Consider the following 22,604-nt stretch of genomic DNA (forward strand, 5'->3'; position numbering starts at 1 on the left):
TGGAATTGTTGGGGACAGTGATTCTTGATAGATGGGTGAGTACAACCTGAGCCAGGCCTGGGCTAGAGGGACTTGAGGATGGCATGTGCTCACAACCCCAAAACTGACTGGTCCTGATAATGCAGTATTTCACTACCAGTCATGAAAATTTACCCAGACTTCGTGGCGGAAAAAAATCCATTCATAAGGCAGGAGTGCTGGCTTGTACAGCATACTTGTTTAGCTCCATTACATAGATGGATATACAATAGCTTTTAAGAAATGACTTTGCATAGAAATGTTAAAATATTTATTTAGAGATTAGCAATATATTGGGGATCCCCCTCCTAAAACCCAAACATAAAAACCACCAAAGAAAAATTCCATGATTGCAAATGACTAATGGAATATAATTTAAATAAAACATGGAAAATACATTTCCTTTTTAATGATGATCTAAACTGTGTTCCTCTAACAAAATTCAACTATCAAAGTGTGGAGATTCCTTTAGAAATGGAAACCTTTTTGCCTTTTATCACATAAAGAACTTTGATAAGACTTTTTAAAGTTTTTAATCATCTGCTACTATATATCATATATGGTTCTAGATACTTTAGGGGACACCTGGAAATTGAATCTTCATTTTTGGCTGATCTGTTCTTATTTTCAGGTAACGCTGAATCAAAATGAAACCTTTTTCCTTCCAAAAACACAATTTAATCAATTAACATTAAGTGTTTTTCAAAGATGGGGCCAGTGCATGCAGAAGTCAGGAAAACACACCTGCATTAGTTTGCCCATCAACTTCTTGTGCTAGCCTTGGGTGCTGTGGCTTCTCCAGAAACAAACTCCAGAAGAGTTGGAATTTCCATGTGTTAGGCTGATGGCTCCTTTTGCATTGTTACTTATAAAGTATTTCAGGGTTAACAAAAATAATTTTTTCATGGTTAACACTAGTTCACTAATTTGCATATTATGTCATGCTAGATATTGTGCTGAAAATGTTAATCAGACACAGTCCGTTACTGCTGTCAAAGACAATACTATCTGATACAAAGATTAAGAATCATTACTATTATAGTAATAATAATTATATTAACATTTTTTATGGTAATACTATTTTAGTAATTATAATAGCAATAATAATTATTTGTAGTGATACTACTACTACTACTATATAATAATTGCAGCAAGCCCTTATTATGTTCCAGGCACTGAGCTAAGCAATTTTCACATATTAGCTCTTTGAGTATCATCATCAACTCTAGGACCTATGTGGCATTATGTCCATTTTACAGGTGCAGAAACTGAGGTTTAGAGAGAGTAAGCAACTTATCCAAGGCCACACAGGTAGTCACTGATGAAGGTGGGAAACAAATATTTGAAGCCTGAGATGTAGCAACACAGGGACAAGTGCACAAACATTTACAAGACACACAAGTGACAAGCACATGTCACAATCACTTGGACATTCACTTAGTGGCCTTATACTGAAGGAAGTAGAGAAGCAGCAAGTTCTGTTGGAATTACTTTATATTATTTCATTTGCTGGGGAACAGAAGGCTTGATGGAAGATGGTATTTTGGGAGAAATATAGAGTTGACTTTCCCCACCACCAGAAGGTGTTTGGGCAGATGAAAAAGGCAACTAGTGCTTCCTGTAGAGGACTGCCCCATAACGTTTTCCACCTGCTGCTTTTCTGACTCTTTGGCATTTCTTCTGCTCTTAGGGTCAATGAGTCAACAGCATGTTTTTAGCTCTCCCTGTGTGCACTGAAGTAAGCTCCAGCTCAATAGGAATACATAACTACCATGGACCAAATGTGTGTGCCAGCCTTCCCTGCCAGCGGGGGGAGCAGGGATGGGGGGGAGGGTAGAAGAACAGAACATATAAATGAAAATTATATATAAATGCATGTAATTTATTTTAAGTCTCAAAATCACTCAAGGATTTTTTTTTTAATTGGGTGATTTTATCTGCTTCCCTTTGCAAATTCTGATAAGTTTCTTAATGGAAGCCTGATAGAAATTAATCTTTTAATGCCTCATAATTAAAAAAGGGAATCATAGAATGAAGTAGCTGGAAGGGACCCCAGAGATCTAAAGTGTTTAGGGGAATATTAATGTCCTTGATTTGTTAATAGGTATTTTGGTAAAGGGCCCTATGGTCAAATAAACTTTGGAAAGGCAGGTTAAAGTTAAATAGGTTTTTTTCCTGAGGAACTTCAGAATCTTTAATATGCTAATGTGCTTTGTGACTCTATAAGAGGAGGGATAAAGTATGAAGTGTTTCAACACTTATTTTCCCCAAATTCTCTTTTTGGGAAATGCTGGTCTAGCTGAGCCAGCGAGTGTATTCTCTGCATGAAGACGCTGGCTGACACCTTTTTGAGAGCCAGGAAGTCCCAAGGGGAAGGAGGGATGTATCAGTTGCTCCTGTTTCCTGCCAAGAATTCTCAGTGAGATGCCTTTCCCTGGAGGCTCAGAGAGGGCTGGAAGGCATCACTAGACAAACAGAGCTGCCCTTCATCGTGACTCACGCTGCAGAGAAGCTCTGAACTCAGCACAAAGGGTTGACTAGCCCTTCGAATCAGGAAAATGTACTTCTCCCTGACCTAGCCCACTGAGGACATACAAAGAGGAAAGGGGGTATCACCACTGTAGTCACAAAGCTAGTCTGAGTCTCTTTTCGTCAGTAAACTGGTTGGTCTGGTCCTGTGAATTTAGGTTGGAAAGCACCAGTTTTAAAAGAAAGTTAAACTGATGTCTTTTTTACAGGACCACTCAGAGTTTTAATGTGACAATGTGCATTGTGAAGCTCCAGGAATGGGGTAGCATGCACAGGATTTTAAAAAGTTACTTGAGCCGGAAACTTTTGCTTTGCGTGTGTAGCATTTGGGAGGCACTCTGTGTTCTGGGGGAACCCTTTGAAAAACACTGATCTAATCTGACCTTCTCTTTTTACCAGTGAGTAACTATGGGTGAGGCATTTCTTATCTGTAGGGCCCTCCTGGGTCCCTTTTTCCATCACATTTATTGAAATTAACAATAAATATGACACATTTATTGAAATTAACTTGATCAAATTTGGGGGCAAATTTGGGGGCAAATTTGAAGAGATTTCTTTAGTTCATAGACCCTTTTTTGTATGTTTCAAGGACAAATTATATATCTTGAGTTTCCATTGTCAAAAAGCACAGATTAATTCAGCCAATCTTTATAGAATATCACCTATGCCTAAAGACCCCTTTACATACAGTGGCGGTCTATAAACTGCAGTTCTTGTGATACCTTAATAATAATGATTACTACAATATTGATGGCAGTCGTATGAACATCTAACATTTATCAAATGCCTTTTTATTTGTCAGGCACTGGACTAAGTACTTTAATTTATGAGGTAAGGATTATAATAATGCCCATTTCACAGTAAAGACACCGAGGTGAGGAGGGGTTTAGGAATGAATCCAAGGTCACATACAGCTGGAGGAGAAAAGGCATATATAGAAAGGTGTAACAGCATATGAAACATTCCTTATGAGTGATACATCTACATTGTGCTATGTGAATTCAAAGAAAGAAATAATTTTCAAAGACTTGATCAGTAAAAGTGTGAAGTATGTGGTGGACCGTTGTGATTGGGTCACCGTTTCTCTTCCCTTTGGGGAACAGTACCTCCTTACATCGGAGGAACTGTTTCCCTTTCACTGTGAGATTCTGGTGATTGCCTGGTACTGCCCATTGCCTGGTACTGCACCATTCAGAGTCTTGGGGAATTTGGAGGTCAAAACCAAGGGAAGCGGCTTTCCTGTTGGCTGGTAAAACTGTCAAATCTTGTCTGAGATGTGCATGGCTTGTCTTCAGTCCTGTGGAAGGATCTGGGCTGTGGTAGGAGAGGATGGTGGTGATGTCAAGAGAGTAGCAGGTGCTGGAAGTGGGGAGATGGAGTGCTGGAGGTCTTTTGGGGCATCTCTGAGGCTTGGGGACTGTGTTCTTACTGGGGTAAAGAACTTCCCACCCTCTCTTCCTCTGGGAATGATACTGTCCTTCTTTGCAAAGCGAAATGTGACTAGAAAGTGATTTAAAAAACCCCACACTATAGAAATATGCACACATTCTTAGAAGTGTGGAGGTTCTATGTGGTACTAAGCCAAGGCTCTCTCAACTACAAAATGGGGAACTTTACAGGGGCAATGGGCTTTTGGGGGCCCAAAAAGAGAGCAGGGGGAAAAACACAAAACAACCTTTGTTGTTTAAGAGAATAGTTAAAAAGTCCCAGTTTCATTTGATGGCTTCAGTGATTTCCCCATCACACTTCAAAGAATAAAAGGGAAGGGGGCCATACAAGAATTTGGCCTGATTGCACATGCCATCTTGGCCACTTCCTTGACCTCATAGAAAGCCTCCTTTTTCTTATCTGTAAAATGGGAATGATATGAATGCTAATCCTACTTTTTCTAGTTGTTTTGAGCATCTAAAGAGAAAACAGATGCAAAGCCTTTTATCAACTGCAAAACAGCATGTAAGTGTGAGGCTATTATTCACAGTCCTCTTACTATGATGAAACACTTTATAACCCTGCAACAAGTCAAGTCACAGAAAACGGACAATATTTTGGGGAGGAGAAAAAGCAGGAGATTTCAGGATAGTAGCCTCACTGGGTGCAAAAATGCTTTGAGGGGTAAAGGAGATAGAAGCAAAAATAGAAATTGTTTCTTTCCTCTTTGGGTTTTATCCTTTTAGTCTGTTCTCGCTTCACTCCTATTTTCTGTGGGGCATTTCTTCGTTTGGGATTTTAGGTGGGCTTTATGGAGACAAGGCAGAATATTGCTAGCCCCCGCAGAATGAGAGGGTGTGTGGAAAGGACCCCACACAGTTCCTGGTACTCTGTCCTTGTTTAATTTGAGTTTGTTTATTCACTCCTGGTAGGATTGTTCAAAAGGGCTTTTACCTTCCTCCTATTGAAAGTGATTAATTCCTGTCAAAGCTCAGCAGCATAGGCAAATACAGTATGGGACAAGCCTGTTTCTCAGCATGAGCTGGGCTAGGGAGGGTGAGAAGGGCAAGAAGAATAAGGAAATGTGTGTCTGTGTTGCTGCTATCACAAGCCCCACAAGAAAATAAGTTTCCACACTGAAAAGTGGGCTGCTTTGCGAGTGCCTGTGGAAAAGTGTGGATGGTTGGGTGGGTCCTGCTGGATTGAAGGGCCTGACTGTATGTGATTCCCTGCAACAAATGGTAGTGGTGGGGGGTGTGTATACACACAGACACACGCAGCACCCAGCCTCCAATTTCAGCGCTGGCAGAAGATAACAATTCTCAGCTCGCCTTTCCAGGGTTATTTTTGGCTGGGGCTGTTCGCTGATGGCAAAAGGTTCAGCCCCCTCCCAACTCCCTCCCTTGTCCTTGTTCAAAAGAGAAACTTGTGCGTGTAAACTGCTCACTCCCAAGGAGACCAGGAGACTAGGCTTCGGGTGAAAGGGGAGAGGGTCCGGGGTTGCGGGAGCGGATCCCAAATCCTGTTCCAGCTCTCACTCCCCCTCCCCCCCCAGGCCGTTTTCTAGCGGAGGGTGGTCCCCGGAGACAAACTTATCGCTGGGGACAGCTTGGGCCAGGCACACAAGGAGGAGTCGCCAGGGGTCTGGGTAGCTGGCCCTGGGAACGGGCTTTTGGGACGGCACCCCGAAAGTGAGTCCAGCTGGGAAAAGAAATTGCGGGCCCCTGGGGCGATCCGGCTGTAGGGGAGGTGCCTCGGGAGAAAACTTTTCTTGGAAGGTGGAGGCCAGACTTTGCTGGGGCAGCGAGGGGCCGCGCTGAGCAGGAAGAGCGACTGGTCGGTGCCGCGCGAGGGCGCAGGGCGCAGGGCGCCGGGGAGGGGGCCGGGGGCGAGGCGGAGTCCGGGCCTGCCGTCAGGCCGGGGGGCGCCCCCACGGGCCGCACATTCCCTCCGACTGCCGGGAGCGGGAGCAGCGCAGGACCGGCCAGGAGGCGCCATGGAGGGGAGTCCCATCCCGGTGCTGACGGTGCCCACGGCGCCCTACGAGGACCAGCGGCCGACCGGCGGCGGGGGGCTGAGGCGGCCCACGGGGCTCTTCGAGGGCCAGCGCAACTACCTGCCCAACTTCATCCAGAGCGTGCTGTCGTCCATCGACCTGCGCGACCGCCAGGGCTGCACCATGGTGGTGGGCAGCGACGGCAGGTACTTCAGCAGGACGGCCACGGAGATCGTGGTGCAGATGGCCGCGGCCAACGGGGTGAGTCACCGGTAGCCCCGCGCGTCCCGCTGCCATTCCGCCTTCTCTCGCGCGCCCCGTCCTACCTGCTGGCCCCGTAGACCCGGGCCCCACCCAGGCTCTGCTGCTGTCCCCTGTCCTCTCCTTCACTGTCCCACCACCTGGCTCTCCACAACCCCCCTGGTGCACCCCGGACATTGTTGCGACCCAATAGTTGCAATCATCTTTCACCCTAAATTTTGGCTCAGCCAAATTTAACAAGAGTGTCTCAGAACACACACACACACACACACACACACACACACACACACACACACACGTGGATCACTGACATATTTGGCAAGAGCAACCTTGAAGGCTTTTAATATCGTTGGTTCGTGAACCCAGTAGGATTATTTCATGATTAATTTCATTCAGATAGGGATGGGGTGGGGATCAATTTGATGCTATACAGCCTGGGCTCTCAGTTCCCCAGAGACATCTCTGAATGGTCTGAAATGAGATTTGCAAGGCCTTTCTTCAAGCAATTCCCGGCTTCTCTCCAAGATGCCCTTTGGCATTTGACAACATTTCATGCCTCTTCTCCCTTTCAGTTTTCATCCTCATTTCCTCTCCATTCTCCCACGACCTCTGCAGCCTTCTTTTGCAATTGGAATTCTCAGACCTTGGGTTCTGCCGCCCCCCTCCCCCATTTTTCTTCTTTCATCCTATCCTACAACTAGAAGCACCTTTGGCATATCCTCCTACCTTGATTTCCTCCTTCCCAAATCTGGCAGCATCTCAAGGACTTCTACATGAGGGATACCTAACTTCAGAGGCCTCTGAATTCTATGTGGGAAACACTGTCTAAAAGAGTAATTTCAACCTTGTTAATGCAGTTAGACCCCCACACATACACCTTTCCTTTAAGTGAAATCTCTGCAGATTATGTAAATGAGAGTGAGCATTTTAAAAAGTGAAAGTAAACAATTAATTATCTGACATTTGGATTCCCTCCTTCTTCTTCCCAACACTGTTCTCTTTATTCTTTCTTTTCTTTCTCTTTCTTTCTTTCTTTCTTTCTTTCTTTCTTTCTTTCTTTCTTTCTTTCTTTCTTTCTTTCTTTCTTTCTTTCTTTCTTTCTTTCTTTCTTTCTTTCTTTCTTTCTTTCTTTCTTTCTTTCTTTCTTTCTTTCTTTCTTTCTTTCTTTCCTTTCTTTCTTTCTTTCTTTTTCTACTATAATTCCCACTTCTCAGGATTTTTTTTTTTTTTTTTTTTTTTAAATATCCAAAAGCAGTTGGGAGAAACAGGGCCCAGGGATAAGTTGGGTGGCGGAACTGTGATTTCCAGTGCCAGCAGATGATGATGCTGGAGATACAAGACTTGTGTTTGTCTGGATCTCTCACTTGGGGTTGGTGAAGTTGGCTTGAATCAGGGATTTGGAGAGAGGCTGACAAATGGTTTTTTCTCTTGTCTGAGAAAGCTCTTTCCATGGAATGATGGAGAATAATGAGCCTTCGGAGAGCTATAGCAGCTTTCAGATGCCTTCCTGGGCCAATTTTTTCAGGGAGTGAGAAAAACATAGCTTGTCCAATATTTATTGTGGGTCACGTTATTTTTGAAGCTACTTTTGAAGTTGTTGATTTGAGTGGGAAAATTATTATTATGTTTTATTATTTCTTGGCATACTTTACCGTAAGGACTCTTCAACCTCTTATTTCAATGGGTCTCCTCTGATAAACACATTTTATTAACATTGAGGAGAGTTTATTTTAGGAGATGGTTAGCATATGTTAATATATGCTTAAAATAGAGTCAATTTAACCTAGCAGTTGTTATGAAGGGCAGAATGACAAATTAAAATCCACATAGAAGCACCATCTCTAAAATAATCTGAAAGTACTACTTTTAAGATAGGTGTGCATGGGTGAAAAGAATGGTGGGCACTTATCAAAATTTCAAACAGCCAATTTTAACCAATCTTTTCCTCATTTTGTTCACCTTGGGGGCTTTTGCTAAAAAGCAAAGTGAATAATCAGAAGGCTGTCTTTGGGAGAAAGGTGGTTTGGATAACTGTAAGCACACTTGCTGTTGAGTAATTGTAAATTGATGGGAATGCACTTGTGTCCTAAATTGGACTGTTGAGTTATATTCAGGAATGATGAACTTTAATTCCAAATGCTTTGGCCTTTTTAAATTTCCTATTGAATATTCATAAACAGGCTAGAAAAATAGTAGAAAAATAGGATTTCTTTTCTTAGAACTGATTGGATGTAATTTGACTGGGTGGGCTGCGTTCTTTCTACCTGACAAATCTTTTTTTGTTGTTGTTGAACAAGTTAATTTACAAAGCAATTTTCTATTAAAAAACAAAACAAAACAAAAACCACCACCACCAACAACAAAAAAGTTGCTCTTTGATTCTGTGATTGCTGGAGGAGAACAGAAGTTTGGAATTTATAAAATGATAAACTACGCTACCAATGTTTTAATATCTCATATAGTTTGAAATAGATTCCCAGACATATACAATCTTGGATTTATATATTTTTTTGTTTTAAAATTATGAAATTTTCAAACATTCGGAAGAGTGGAAAGAATAAATTAATGACATTTTATTTGCCCATACCCTACATTGTTAACATTTCTCCATACCTGTTTCATCTTGTTTGAGACCTAAAGTATTTTAAAGTAAGTATATTAAAGAAAATGACATTTTACCTCTAAATTCTTCAGTGTGGGTCTCTAAAAATTAAGAATATTTTTCTTTGACAATGACTCTGAAATGTTTTTTTATAGTTGGTTTGTTCAAACTGGTTTCTTCTAATCAACGAACACGCATTGCATTTATTATTTGTCTTAAGTCTCTTTTAACCTAGAAAGTACCTCCCTCTTTATTTTTATTTTGTTAATGAAATATACTTGTTGAAGACACTAGGCCAGTCAATTGTCCTATAGAACGTACCCCCACCTCACCTTTTCTAGAATTTTCTGATTATTTCTTGGTGTCATTTAACATTTTACTCTATTCATTTTTTGTTTGTTTTTGATGAACTAAAAATTAGTTGTAAATACTGAATTAGATTCAGGGTCAACATGTTTTTTTACAAAAATATTTTATAGGTGATGGTATACATTCATGTTGTATTACATTAGGAAACACTGTCGCTGGTTGTCCCATCATTCGTGATGTTGATACAATTACAGGGCTATGGTGGTGATTACCTGTGTCTTCCATTATCTTCTCTCTTAGGACCAGTAAGTAGCCTGTTGGGTAAACTTTGTACAATGTGCATATTCATTTCCATGTCAACCTTTACCCAGTTATTTTAGCATCCATACATGATCTTGGCTTGAGCAGAATATTTCATTAGGGGTTTCAAAACGATGATTGTCCAATTCTCTAATTCCATCTACATGTTTTAGCTGGCATTTTTCTATGAGCTGGACATTTTCCTCACAACTGGGCTATTTGGTTATTCTGTAATAGAGTTTCCTCTGGAAAGCAGGATATATGTTTATTTCTCTCTCTTTCTTAATTACCAATTTTCATAGTAAGGATTTAGTGAAACTGCCACTTTCGTTGGTGATGCCTGAATTTTGTTTTGCTGTAGCTTTTTTGAATATCACTGTGGACTCTTGGATATTTATATAATCAATTTGAATGGATTAGTGAATAATGAAAAGACACTTTTTACCCATTTTTGTAGATTTTATGTGGCTATGTGAATTTACCTAAAAAATCCCCAGAAGATTCTCCTTTAAAAATACAAACTATGTCATGCTATATAGAGTGAAAGAAAAATAACTACTAAGTACAAAGAGTAAAATTGTGTAATTTAAATGAATTATGATTAAGCTTAGTTTGTAACTAATTGACTTTTTATCCTATTTCTCTTTCCATCTGCTTCAGACCCTGCTGCAGGGATTTCAGGGATTTATATCCTCTATGTATCAATTTATTCTAATCTCTTAAAGAGTTCAAGAGCTGGATACAACATAATGGCTACAGAAGACTGCTTTTGCTGGTCTTTGGGTGGATCCATCTGTGGCTAGGAGCATTCTCTCTTTCTCCTTTGTTCTAATCTTTTTCAGTCTTAAACTACCTTTAATATTGAACAATGACAACACTGTGTCTGCCTCAAGATGTTTCTGACTTCTTCTACAGTGTTTTCTCTCTGGAGATTACACTGTGTATCAATACTATCCAATAGAACTTCCTGTGATGATGGAAATAGTCTGTAATCTGCATTGTCTGGCCACTAGGCACATCTGACTATTGAACACTTGAAATGCAGCTAATGCTAATGAAGAACTGAATTTTACATTTTATTTAGTTTTAATGAATAATAGGCACAAGTGGTTAGCAATTACTATACTGAACAGCATAGCTCTATAACTTAGCATTTAAAGTGTGTGTGTGTGTGTGTGTGTGTGTGTGTGTGTGTGTTTAACTGAACCAGCCTGTTACAATCAAAAGCAACTATGGGTTAAATAAAGGAAGGTCACCAAATACTACAAATACATATTTGGCAAACCCAACAGAGTCTTTAGCCTAGGAGACAATCAGGTGAGGTAGAAAAAGCACTGTATCAACAGCTGGAAGGTTCACCTTCTTTTCCTAGCTCTGCCTTATAAGTTGTAGGGCAAATGCTTTAACCTTTTGAAATACCTAGAAACTACTTGTTTCCTCATCTATAAATTGGAAATGACAGCCTCACTGAGTTATCCTGGGAATTAGATGAAGCACTTCATATGAATGCGTTCTGTAACATCCACAGCTCTAAGAAATATAAGGGAGTATTATTATGATCAACGGAATACATCTCAGACAATAATCATTTGAATGCATGTATTGAATAAAACATGCAATGGGCTTCTTTACAAGTAACTTATGTCACTGCTGCACATTTTAACCCAAAGAAAATCCATTTGTTGACTAGCTACGTACCGTGTCGGCCATGTGATGATCAAGAACAGCAATTATTATTGAATTGCAGAATTCAAGAGCTTCTCAATGCCTTGTAAAACGTTTTGGAAGCCAAAGTTGAAGTGCAATGGCCTGAGGAAGCTGGGTCAGCAAGGGACTGGGGTGTGCCCTCCAATTAAAGTGTACAGGTTGTATTTGATTCCAACAGGCCATGAAAAGGTGGTTGCTCCAAAGAATGAGAGTACACTTGCCTTGACATTTACTAGTCTACCTAGGGGACAATTTGGTGTGGCCCCAAATACAAGGAACACAGGTTTGGAAGGGAATCAGAGTGAGATGTGGTGGTGGGTGGAAAGTAGGGAGGGAACAACAAGGAAGCAAGAGAGAGAAACCTGTGGTTCAACACAGAAGGCTTTTTTCTGGGAATGGCTCTGGGAATCTGGGGTTGGCTGGCTATAGGTCTTTTCTCTTGAAGGGAAGAAGAACTGGGTGGCGATTGCTTCCTATTTGCTACTGGATTTTACTACAAAATAGGTGAATAGAATGAGCTACTATGGCCTAGACATTAGGAATGCTTGTAAATACATTAGAAAACCCGAAAGAATCTTCCCTAATTCTGTCTTGCTTCCCTTCCCTAATTCCCAGCCCTGATTTGGGGAATTGGGGAATCTATTATATGAGCAGTAGCAAATTTTAGAGAGCCTTTGGTTCCATCTATCTCCTGTTTGGGCCAGGTCATTCTTGAATCTTTTAGTCTCAAGTTTTCATTCACATTTTTTGTGGAGCAGTAAAAAGAGAGGGAGAGGTTTTGAGAACAGCTGGGCCCTTCCAGTTGCTGGGGTGGGTTATTTTAAGCTTTGTTTAATGTGTCCAGAGACCCAGATGGCATTTTTAACTAAGCTGCTTTATTAAACTTTCTTACAAAGCATAATGATGTTTATTGAAAAGACAGACACACATCAGCAACATTATGTGTGAAACTTGCCCTAAGAATGTTCTATGAAACATCTGTTCTCTTTGAGCCCTTTGTGGACTCTGGAAATTTGCTAGTTTCTGTACAGACTTGAGGAATAGAAGTTGGAACCGATTTTTGGGGAATCTTAGCATAGGTATTAGATTCACCAACTTTAACCCTCCTCTTTTGGGCCTTGGCCACTCTTGTTTTAGATACTAGTAATATGAACAAACACTGTAATAGATTTTGAACAGGATTATTTGGGAATAATAGGCAGGAAAAAAAAGGTTTAAATTTCCTAGGGATTTTTTAAATTGAAGGTGGAAAGCAAGGGCTACAATGTTCTTTGTTAGCCTACAGCCTTCACAGTTAATTGCAAACACTCAAGATTTGGCCAATATGCCTTTACTGTTTATACTTGCATAGCCAAAGGGAAAGTTTTAGGTTCTTTCATCTGACTTGACTCTCATTAGTTATGAATAAGAGGATATTTAGAATATACACAAGACTTGTTCAAAATCCACGTTTTCTGCATCCTTAAATATCTTTCATCTCTTACATTTTTAGTGACATCAAATTTTGGACTAAAGTCTGTATTTGTATGAAGAGAAAATTTTCAGGAACATTCAATCCCTAAAGAAATTCTTTTTCTTGGCATAAAATCACAGAAAGTTTTCTTTTCCTTTCCAAGTCTCTACTAATAGTTGCTTTGTACAAATATAATATTAAGTTATTGTCTTTACATTGTTTTCCTCTAATACGAGTTCTATTTTATAGCTAGGGGTATCTAAGTTTGCATTTAGGAATTTCTAATGGAAAGAGAAAAGAATTTGAAATCATTCTGTTTGACAAAAGGTCCCACAAAATCTTAGCAGCGTTTTACAACAAATGGTTAATATTTATATTATATGAAAAGCTTTTCCGAATCAATAAGAAAATTCGAACAATTCAAAAGAAATATTGTTAACAACAAACACATGAAAAGATGATCAACCTCATTAACAACCAAAGAAATATAAATAAAAGAATTCCATCAATTTGAAAAAAATAGAAAATGCCCACAGTTGATGTAGGTGTTGGAAAATTGTCGTGTTTGTACACTGTTGCTGGAAGTTAAATTGATACAACTTTTGCTCAGGTAATTTGGCATTGTATATCTAAATGAATAGAGTTCTTGTCCAATAATCCAGGAATCCCTTAATATAAGACTCTATCCTGTAGATTTTTTTTAACTTGTTAAAAAGATTTTTGTTAATATATAGCTAACATGTAATATTACCGTTTCCCCGAAAATGAGACCTAGCAGGACAATCAGCTCTAATGCATCTTTTGGAACAAAAATTAACATAAGACTCAGATCTTATATAATATAATATAATAATAATATAATATAATACAATATAATATAATAATATAATACCAGGTCTTATATTAATTTTTGCTCCAAAAGACGCATTATAGCTGAATGGTCCAGCTAGGTCATATTTTCGGAGAAACACGGTGTGTTAGTTTCAGGCATACAACATAGTTATTCAACATTTATATACCTAAAGAAGTGATCACCATGGTAAGTCTAGCAACCAACTGACACCACACTATGCTATCACAATATTATTGACTATATTCCCTATGCTGTACATTACATCCCCATGACTTATTTGTTTTGTATCTGGAAATTTGAACTTCTTATTCCCCTTCACATCCCCTCCTTTTAAAATTTATCAATTACAGTTGATATTCAATATTATTTTATTATTAATTTTAGGTATACAGCATAGTAATTAGACATTTATATAATTTAAGAAGTGACTCCCCTGACTAGTCTAGTACCCACCTGTCACTACCGTGTTTCCCTGAAAATAAGACCTAGCTGGACCATCAGCTGTAATGTATCTTTTGGAGCAAAAATTGATATAAGACCCGGTATGACATGATATGATATGATATGATATAATATGATATGATATTATAGAAGACCCGGTCTTATATTAAAATAAGACCGGGTCTTATATTAATTTTTATTCCAAAAGACACATTAGAGCTGATGATCTGGCTAGGTTTTATTTTTGGGGAAACATGGTATACATAGTTATTACTATATTATTGACTATATTCCCTATGCTTTACTTTGTATCCCCATGACTATTTTGTAGCTACTAATTTGTACTTCTTAATCCCTTTACCTTTTTCACCCTGACCCTCAACCCCCTCCCATCTATCACCCTGATAAATCTTGTACCCATCTGACACCATACGTAATTATTACAGTATTATTGACCATGTTTCCTATGCTATACCCTACATCCCATGACTGCTTTGCAACAACCGATTTGTACTTCTTAATCCCTTCACCTTTTTCATCCCCCATGAACCTCCTTCCATCTGGCAACCATCAAAATGTTCTCTATCTATGTGTTTATTTCTGTTTTGTTTGCTTGTGTATTTTGTTCTTTAGATTCCATGTATAAGCGAAATCACATTACATCTATCTTTCTCTGTTTTACATACTCCACTCAGCACAATACTCTCTAGGTCCATCCATGTTGTTGCAGATGGCAAGATTTCATTCTTTTTTATGGCTGAGTAATATTCCACTGTGTAAATGTACCACCTCTTCTTTAGCCATTCATCCATTCAGGGACACCCAATTGCCTTCATTTCCTGGCTATTGTAAATAATGCTGCAATGAACATAGGGATGCACATGCCCCTTTCACGTAGCATTTTGGGTTTCTTTGCATAAATACCCAGAAGTGGGATTACTGGGTCCTTGTTTGTCTCTTGTTATAGCCTTTGCTGTAAAGTCTATTTTGTCTGGTGTAAGCATTACTACCCCAGCTTTTTTTTTTTCTTTTCATTTTCATGAAATATCTTTTTCCGTCCTTTTATTTTCAGCCTGTATGTGTCTTTCAATCTGAAGTGAGGCTCTTACAGGCAGATTATATAAGGGTTTTGCTTTTTATCCATTTATCCGCCCTATCTTTTGATTGTAGCATTTAATCCATTTACATTTAAAGTAATTGTTGATAGGTATGCAGTTATTGTTGTTTTAGTTATTCATATTTTTTTAATCTCCCTTTCTCCTTTCCTTAAAAAAAGTCCGTTTAATATCCCCTGTGATACTGGTTTGGTGATGATGAAGTCCTTTAGCTTTTTTTTGTCTGGGAAGCTCTTTATCTGTCCTTTGATTCTAAACGATAGCTTTGCTGGGGAAAGTAATCTTGGTTGTAGGTCCTTGCTTTTCATCACTTTGATTATTTCATTCCAATCCCTTCTGGTCTGCAAAGTTTCTGTTGAGAAACCAGCTGATAGTCTTATGGAAGCTCCCTTATAGGTAGCTAACTGCTTTTCCCTTGCTGCTTTTAAGAGTCTTTCTTTGTCTTTAACTTTTGGCATTTTAATTATGACGTGTCTTGGTTTGGGCCTCTTTAGGTTCATCTTGTTTGGGACTCTGCACTGCCTGGGTTTGTATGTCTATTTCCTTTGTCATATTAGGGAAGTTTTCCATCATCATTTTTTGAAATAGGTTTTCAATTCCTTGCTCTCTCTCTTCTGTTTCTGGTGCCCCTGTGATGTGAATGCTTTTATGCTTGATGTTGTCCCAAAGGCCCCTTAAACTGTCTTCACCTCTTTAGATTCTGTTCTCTTCTTGCTGTTCTTATTGGGTGTTTTCTGCTACCTTATCTTATAAATCACTGATTCGATCTTCTGCTTTATCTAATCTACTGTTGATTCCCTCTAATGTATTCTTCATTTCAGTTACTGTATTCTTCATTTCTGACTGGTTCTTTTTTATATTTTCTATCTCCATTTTTATGTTTCCTATGTCTTTTTTGAAGTTCTTCTTGATACCATTGGGTATCCTTATAACCAGTGTTTTGAACTCTGTATCTGGAGGACTGCTTGTCTCCCTTTTTTTTTTTTTTTAAGAGCTTTGTTTTGTTCTTTCATTTGGGACATGTTCATTCATCTTCCCATTTTGGCTGCCTCCCTGTGTTTGTTTCTATGTATTATGTAGGGCTGCTATGCCTCTCAGTCTTAGTAAACTGGTCTTATGTAGTAGGTGTTCTGTGGGACCTACTGACATAGCCTCACCGGGGCTGGGTGCTCCAGGTGTGTCCCTGTGTGGGCTGTGTGTGTCCTCCTGTTGTAGTTGAGCCTTGGGTGTTGTTGGCACATCAGTAGAAGGGATCGACACTTGGGCTGACTGGTTATGAGGACTGGCTGTGACTACAGTGGAGGAGCTGTAGTGTAGGGGCTGACTTTCCAGAGCAGGATTTGCGTTAGCATGGCTCTGGTGCCTGTCCAGTCTGCCCTTTGGGCGTGTCATCCTTAGAGGTGGGTGGGTGATGCTCTAGCTCATTCTGAAGCAGGCCACTGGGTGTGCTGGTTGCCAGGGCCTCCTGGGAGGGGTCTTGCTGCACGCCAAGTTCAGCTGAAGCCTGTGCCCTGCCCAGGGCCAACTGGCATGAACCCCAAAGCAATCCATAGATGGTTGTCTCCTACACTGGGCTTGGAAGTGCCTTGAGGGGCCAAGCCACAAATCAAGGCCGGCTGTCACTAGTGCTGGCTTGGGGCTGCTCAGCAAGAGGTACAGGACATGCCAAAGCCAGATGCTGCTTATGTATTTGGAAGATTTTAGGAAACTGCAGCATGAGCCAAGGCAGGCCGTTTGTATGGAAAAGTTGCTGGAAGCAGCTTGAGTGTGCCTGAAAGTTGGGTGGGGTGTTGTGTCAGGGACTCACCAGGGCAGGGCCAGTGAAGGTTGTTAGCCAAGTGGAAGACTAAGCTATAGCAGCTGCCTGCATCTGCATGCTGGAACATGGGGAGGGCTCAGCAAAGAAACAACAGCCTCTGCCAGCACTTCTGTCTGGGAGAAAGCTGCCTCTCTAGCCCTCACCATGAAGCCAGTCAATTCAGTTCCTTCCTGTGTTTCCCTGGCACCTTTTTGAGCTGTTGTCCCAGCACTGGAGCTCAGAGTAAATAAGGCCGTCAGCCAGTAAGTCCATGTGTGGGCCCTTTAAGGAACACCCGGGACTTCAGAAGCCCCCCATCCACCCAGCCACAATCTTTGCTAGTTTTCACAGCCAGACGTTGTGGGGACTTCTCTACCTGGCACTGGAACCCTGGCTTGGGGTGCCTGGTGTGCAGCTGATATTCCTCGCTCCTCTGGAGGGGACCTCTGCAGCCAAGATACCCCTCCCAATTTTTGATGATCATACATGGGTATGGGACCAGCCTGTTCTCCATCTCTGCCTCTCCTACCAATCTCAAGGTAGCTTCTTCTATATATCCTAGTTGTAGGACTTTTGTTCAGTTAGACTTCAGGCGATTATCAATGATGGTTGTTCTGTAGTTTAGTTGTAATGTTGATGTGGTGATGAGAGGAGGCAAGTACAGCATTTACCTACTTCTCCATCTTGATCAGAAATCTATCCTGTAGATTTCCTAGTACAAATGTGCAAATATCTGTGTACAAGAATGCTCACTGCAGCATTTTGCTAAAGAAAAACTTGGAAGCAATCTACATGTTCAGCAGTAGAGAATAGGCACATAATGTATGACACAACCACACTATGGCTATATTAAAATCCATAAACAAAGGAGGTGGATCTATACGTGACATGAGAAAGATGTGAATGATAGTTTGTTAAGTGAAATAAAGCAATTAGTAGAGTATCATGTGTAGTACTTTTGTGAATCTAATATAGGCATAGAAAATAGGGCTGGAAGAACACACTCCAAACAGTTAACGGTGAGTATATCTGGGGTCTGTGTGTGTACATGGTGGAGAAAGTAGAATCCTTTCCATTCTACTTCATATGCGCTTCATTATTAAATAATTATACGTGTATACATATTGCTTTTATAACTAAACACATCAGTAAAAAATAATGAAGAAGAAAAAAAAGAAGCTTTACATTTGAATCCCCGTAATTTCATTTGCAAGTTGTCTGATCACAGGGAAGTCATATAGCCTTTTGGGGTTTATTCCCTCATTTATAAAAATAGGGAAAGTAATAATACTTGCCCCTGCCATCTTTCCGTGTTATCGGGAGGACTGGATGGCGTAATGGATTATTATCAATTATTTTATTTGTTTACATAACACAATTACTACCAAATTATTTCCTTCTGATAGAAACAAAAGAAAGACATGTGCACATGTTCTTATTAGTCTCAGTAGATTTACTGATCAGAAGGTTCCTGTTGATGTGGTGATCACAGTGGCTTTGGTAAGGCTTCCTCTTGACTTTTGGCATTCCTCCATGCTGCTGGCGAAGGCTTGGTGATGACTGCTGAAGTCATGATGCCCTTGCCTTCCCAGCGTGCACACGTGCACACACACATACACACACACTCACTCTCTCATGCACACACAAACACTCATGCATATGCAGCCTGCTGTGATATTTGTGGCAGCAGCTGCTCTGGCATAAACTTTAACTCAACATAAAAGAGGTTTTTTTTTTTGCATGGTCTGTGCATTATTTCCTGTTATGCATTAGTTGTGTCAATGCCATGCTTTTGCACCTTCAACCCTTCTGAGGCTCAGGCTGTGTTAAGAGCAGAACAACCCCCCCCCCCCACCCCATTGCCCCTTCCTGAGACCACATCTTAATCTACTCATTTTATGAGGATTTTCAAGTCTAAGGGACTGGGCCATGTGAGAGATTACTGAGAGGAACAGACCAAGCAGCGGCTAAGAGACTCCATGCTAATCTGCGGAGTAGTCTGAAAATGCACAGCTGCAGGAGCGAGTGATTCTTTAAAGTCCTTTGTCAGGCTGTTTGTCAGGGTGCCTGTTCCTGCAGCCCTGCTGAATGTTTGGTTAGGAGGCATAATCTTTTTTTGGACAGGATTTCCCAAATGTAAAGTGACAGATGCTAATGTGGAATACAATACAGAAAATCCAGCTTTGCTGTCATAAATAACAGTAAATTGTTTAATCTTGCTGAGTTGTAAATCTGTGATTGCCAGAGGCCTTTAGTTCCCTGGAACAGACTGTAGGGGGTGGAGGCATTTAGCAAACGGGCAGTTATTGTTTCCCAACCAGACAGAAAGTGGCCTGATGGAATTTATTTAAAGAGCCATATAAATATATTTTAATTGACATGACAACTAGTCACAGAAAAACACATACCTATAAAGAGAGACTAATTTTTGTTGTTGTTTTGGAATACATATGGTCTATCTACAGAGGTGTGAAAGATACTGAGTTTTTTGTTTTGGGAATATATATGTGTGTGTGTGTGTGTGTGTGTGTGTGTGTGTGTATGTATATATGTATATGTGTGTGTGTATATATATGTGTATATATATATACATATATATATACGTGCCGTATATATAATATTTTATCTACCTATAAAGGTGCCAACTGTAAATTATTCTTAAGCATTTAGGTAGTTTATCAAGTAGCATATGTGTGTGCACATGTGCACAGGACACATACCCCTCGCCCTCCAAAGAGATATCTCTTTCCCTGGATATATTCAAGAGGAAGATAGAACAGAGTCCCAGATGTAAGAAATGTTTGCAAACTGCATAAAATTGAGGGAGATAACTAAATGCTCCCAAATGACCTACATTTCTATGATAATAAATAGAACTTGTGCTGGAGTTGAATGGACCAATACTAAGAAATATAAGCAGCATAAATCCTACTATCTAGGCAGGAATCTGTTGTAAAGACAGCTTTCTGCAATGAGCTCAACACCATGGGCAAGTTAGCAGGCCAGCATAGTACATGCCAGTGGACAGTGCAAGTCAGAGGCATAAATGGGGGCAATGACAGAAGAAAATCCACGTCAAGATAATATAGACGTGGTCCTGTCACTCCTTACCATAGACTTCACCTTCTTAGTGAGCAGATTTGGTGGTTAAAGAAGAAAGAAGACATAATAGTCATGCAGGCATGTTACAACTAATTTTTCTACTTAATTATTGGCAAACTATATTCCATTTCATTTATTCCACAATGTGGGTTTAGTCTTCAAATATTTTTTTGTTTTGCATGTAAAAACTTTAAATGAAAGAACAGGGCACTCAACTGTGACTTCTAGACCCAGATAGATCCAGTGGTTTTGTTCTGCTACCCAGTGGGGTTGATCACCTCATAAAATGGCAGCAAAGGGCCCTTTCTTGTTTGAATGAGCCATGCCTTATACCTTAAGGTAAAGATTTCAGCATTTTCCAAGCACACTGAATTACCTAAGTTCCAATTCCACTCTCCTCATTTTGAATCGGGGGAAAGCGAGATTGCTGGATCCTTTCAGTGAGACCTTGAGAACTGGTAGGCTGATTGCGGACCAGTCAGCTTGGGCCAAACTTCTAGATGCCAGTGACTTTTCTGCACTTGTTGAGATGATAGGAATTGAATGTGAAATCCATCTTGGTTGGGTTCTAATGGACTGTCATCTCTTGCTTCCAGCCCCGGAGTGTGTGTATAAAGACTTCCTGATGGACAGGAAGCTGAGGTTGAGCTCGGTTGCTCCCATCTGGCCTCCATGTAACAAAGCATATAACTGCACAATTATCCATGAGCAACTGGAGAAATCCCTTGGTGTTTGGATAACCACATTTACATCTTGCGTTTGTTATATCTTAAAATTCCACTCAGCCATCTCTTGCTTACTCATGTGCAGCAGTGCTTGAGGCCTGGCACTTCTCTCTGACAGCTGGGGTGGAAAGACTGAAGCCTGCCATCCATGGCAGCTTGGCTTTGGGCTTCCCTTGTGCGTTCTGTATTTTGTTTAACTGAGAAGACAGGAAACAGGCATCTTTGTGTATATGGCTTACACGCACTTAATAGATGGATGGGGTTGTGGCTGTGTGGTCCTGTGTCTGCATACCATGAAGGAAGTTTCTGTTTATTGCTCTCTTCACTCTCTCGGATTCATTTTGGGAATTACAGGGATATGACACAGTAAACGGAAGATTTTGAGGAATGTCATGCTTACGTTTTCTTTTCTCTCTTCCCCAAAGAGAGAAATGACTTATTTAAAGTTAAAAGGAAATCCTAAAGGGGAAGTCTTATTTAAGGGAGTTCACACAAGAAAACAATCATGCTTTCGTTAGTGTTATATTACTGGGGAAAACTCATTTGGAATCAAAATTCTTCATCTACTCTGAGATTCTAGCCTGCAGGTTTAAATCGTACATCGTGCTCTCTAGGACTTTAATTTGAGCTAATTAGAAACTGAACTCATACTTAATCTAACTTAGAAAAGTAGTTGTTAGCATTGTGAAAAGAGGGAGCCATCAGAAATAAAATCATTTACAAAAAATTAGTTATGTATGGCACCTGATGTAATGAAATGGAAATGCTGGGAGAAAGCTTTATGTAATACAATGTTCTCTTTCTCAGAACACTGGTCTGTGGCATGTGGAGGGTCATATTGATTCCCTTGGCACCTGCTATGCCCTTTCATGGGCGGAACAAATAATGGTACAATCTAGGCGAGGTTTAAGGGTTGATGGAAGGCATTGGCAGCAAGTTAGAAGGATAGCCACAGAGCTCATAAGTAACGGGATCATAGGAATGATGGTGCATGCACACTTCTCCCTGCTGTGTCCTCCCTTCCCCAAGCATTTAGGAGTCATGAATGAGTAGGAATCAATGCATGCTGTGTCTGTCTATGTATCTGTGTGTCTGGGAAAGTGTGCACTTCGTACGAGTATGTGTCTGTAGGCATCTGTGCAACAGTGTTCACAGGGCCCCCTATGAATCCTGGGATCTGCATCTGTGTGGCTTCTATATGTGTGTGTCACAGTGGACCAGGGTCCACCTTGCCCCTCCCTCCTAGTGGGAGCTGAGGGACATGTTCCGCAGGGGCGGTAAAGCCCACTCAAGTTAGTGTACTTTCTGCAGGGCTGGGTGGGATTCTCCTTTCTCCAGCCAAAGACAGACCGTGTATTGGGGGAGTGGCGATTCCTCCAGTGCCCCTTTTGGGAGGGTCAGTGAGAGAGCAGCAGAATGCCACGGTTTGGATCTCCCCAGGCTGTGGTTTGGGCTTCACTCAGGAATAAAAGCCAGATGTTGCCTGCTCCAGGACTGTAAGCAAAACCAAAGCCAATTATGTCAGTAAACCATCTTTTCCTGCAAGATTACAGTCGGCTACATGGGCGGAAGGTAGTATTTCTAAGAATTATTCAGAAAGTGAAGTGGCAGTTTGAGGGATAATCTGCTGTCTAAAAACGAATTTTAAATGTTGGGGGCGGGTGATTGGATTTGGAAAGGGCAATAACATAATTTTTGTCATGTTTAATTTCACAGAGAGTTTCCCTTTATGTAATCTCATCTTAAGTGAATTTTCACAACCTTGTACCCTCTTGGCTTTGAAGAAGACAACAAGCCTCAGAGAAGTGATTTACCTTGGTTCAGAGGTGGAACCAAAACTCATACTCATATCTAGAACTTCTTACTTTCTTTATATAACAGGGCTTCCAAAGGTTATTTCTTTAGTCAATTACTACGTCTTGAAAGCCATACCTTTTCTGATGGCATTTGTCTTGGGCTCATGCGGA

The 22,604-nt window shown here is 40.5% G+C and overlaps 1 protein-coding gene across 2 annotated transcripts in view; it reads left to right on the forward strand.

Annotated features, from left to right (window-relative positions):
• Positions 1-5,420: 5,420 nt before the first annotated feature.
• PGM5 (phosphoglucomutase 5) overlaps positions 5,421-22,604 on the forward strand; it is a 183,845-nt gene continuing 166,661 nt past the window's right edge. Inside the window, exon 1 of one of the 2 annotated variants that reach the window (XM_081067433.1) lies at positions 5,421-6,232. In XM_081067433.1, coding sequence (XP_080923559.1) covers positions 5,972-6,232 — 261 coding nt within the window. In that variant the 5' untranslated portion in view covers positions 5,421-5,971. The remainder of the gene's footprint in view (positions 6,233-22,604) is intronic. The other variant, XM_081067434.1, reaches the window with a different exon arrangement.

Source organism: Rhinolophus hipposideros, assembly GCF_964194185.1.
Source record: "Rhinolophus hipposideros genome assembly, chromosome: 11".
NCBI classification, from domain to species: Eukaryota; Metazoa; Chordata; class Mammalia; order Chiroptera; family Rhinolophidae; genus Rhinolophus; species Rhinolophus hipposideros.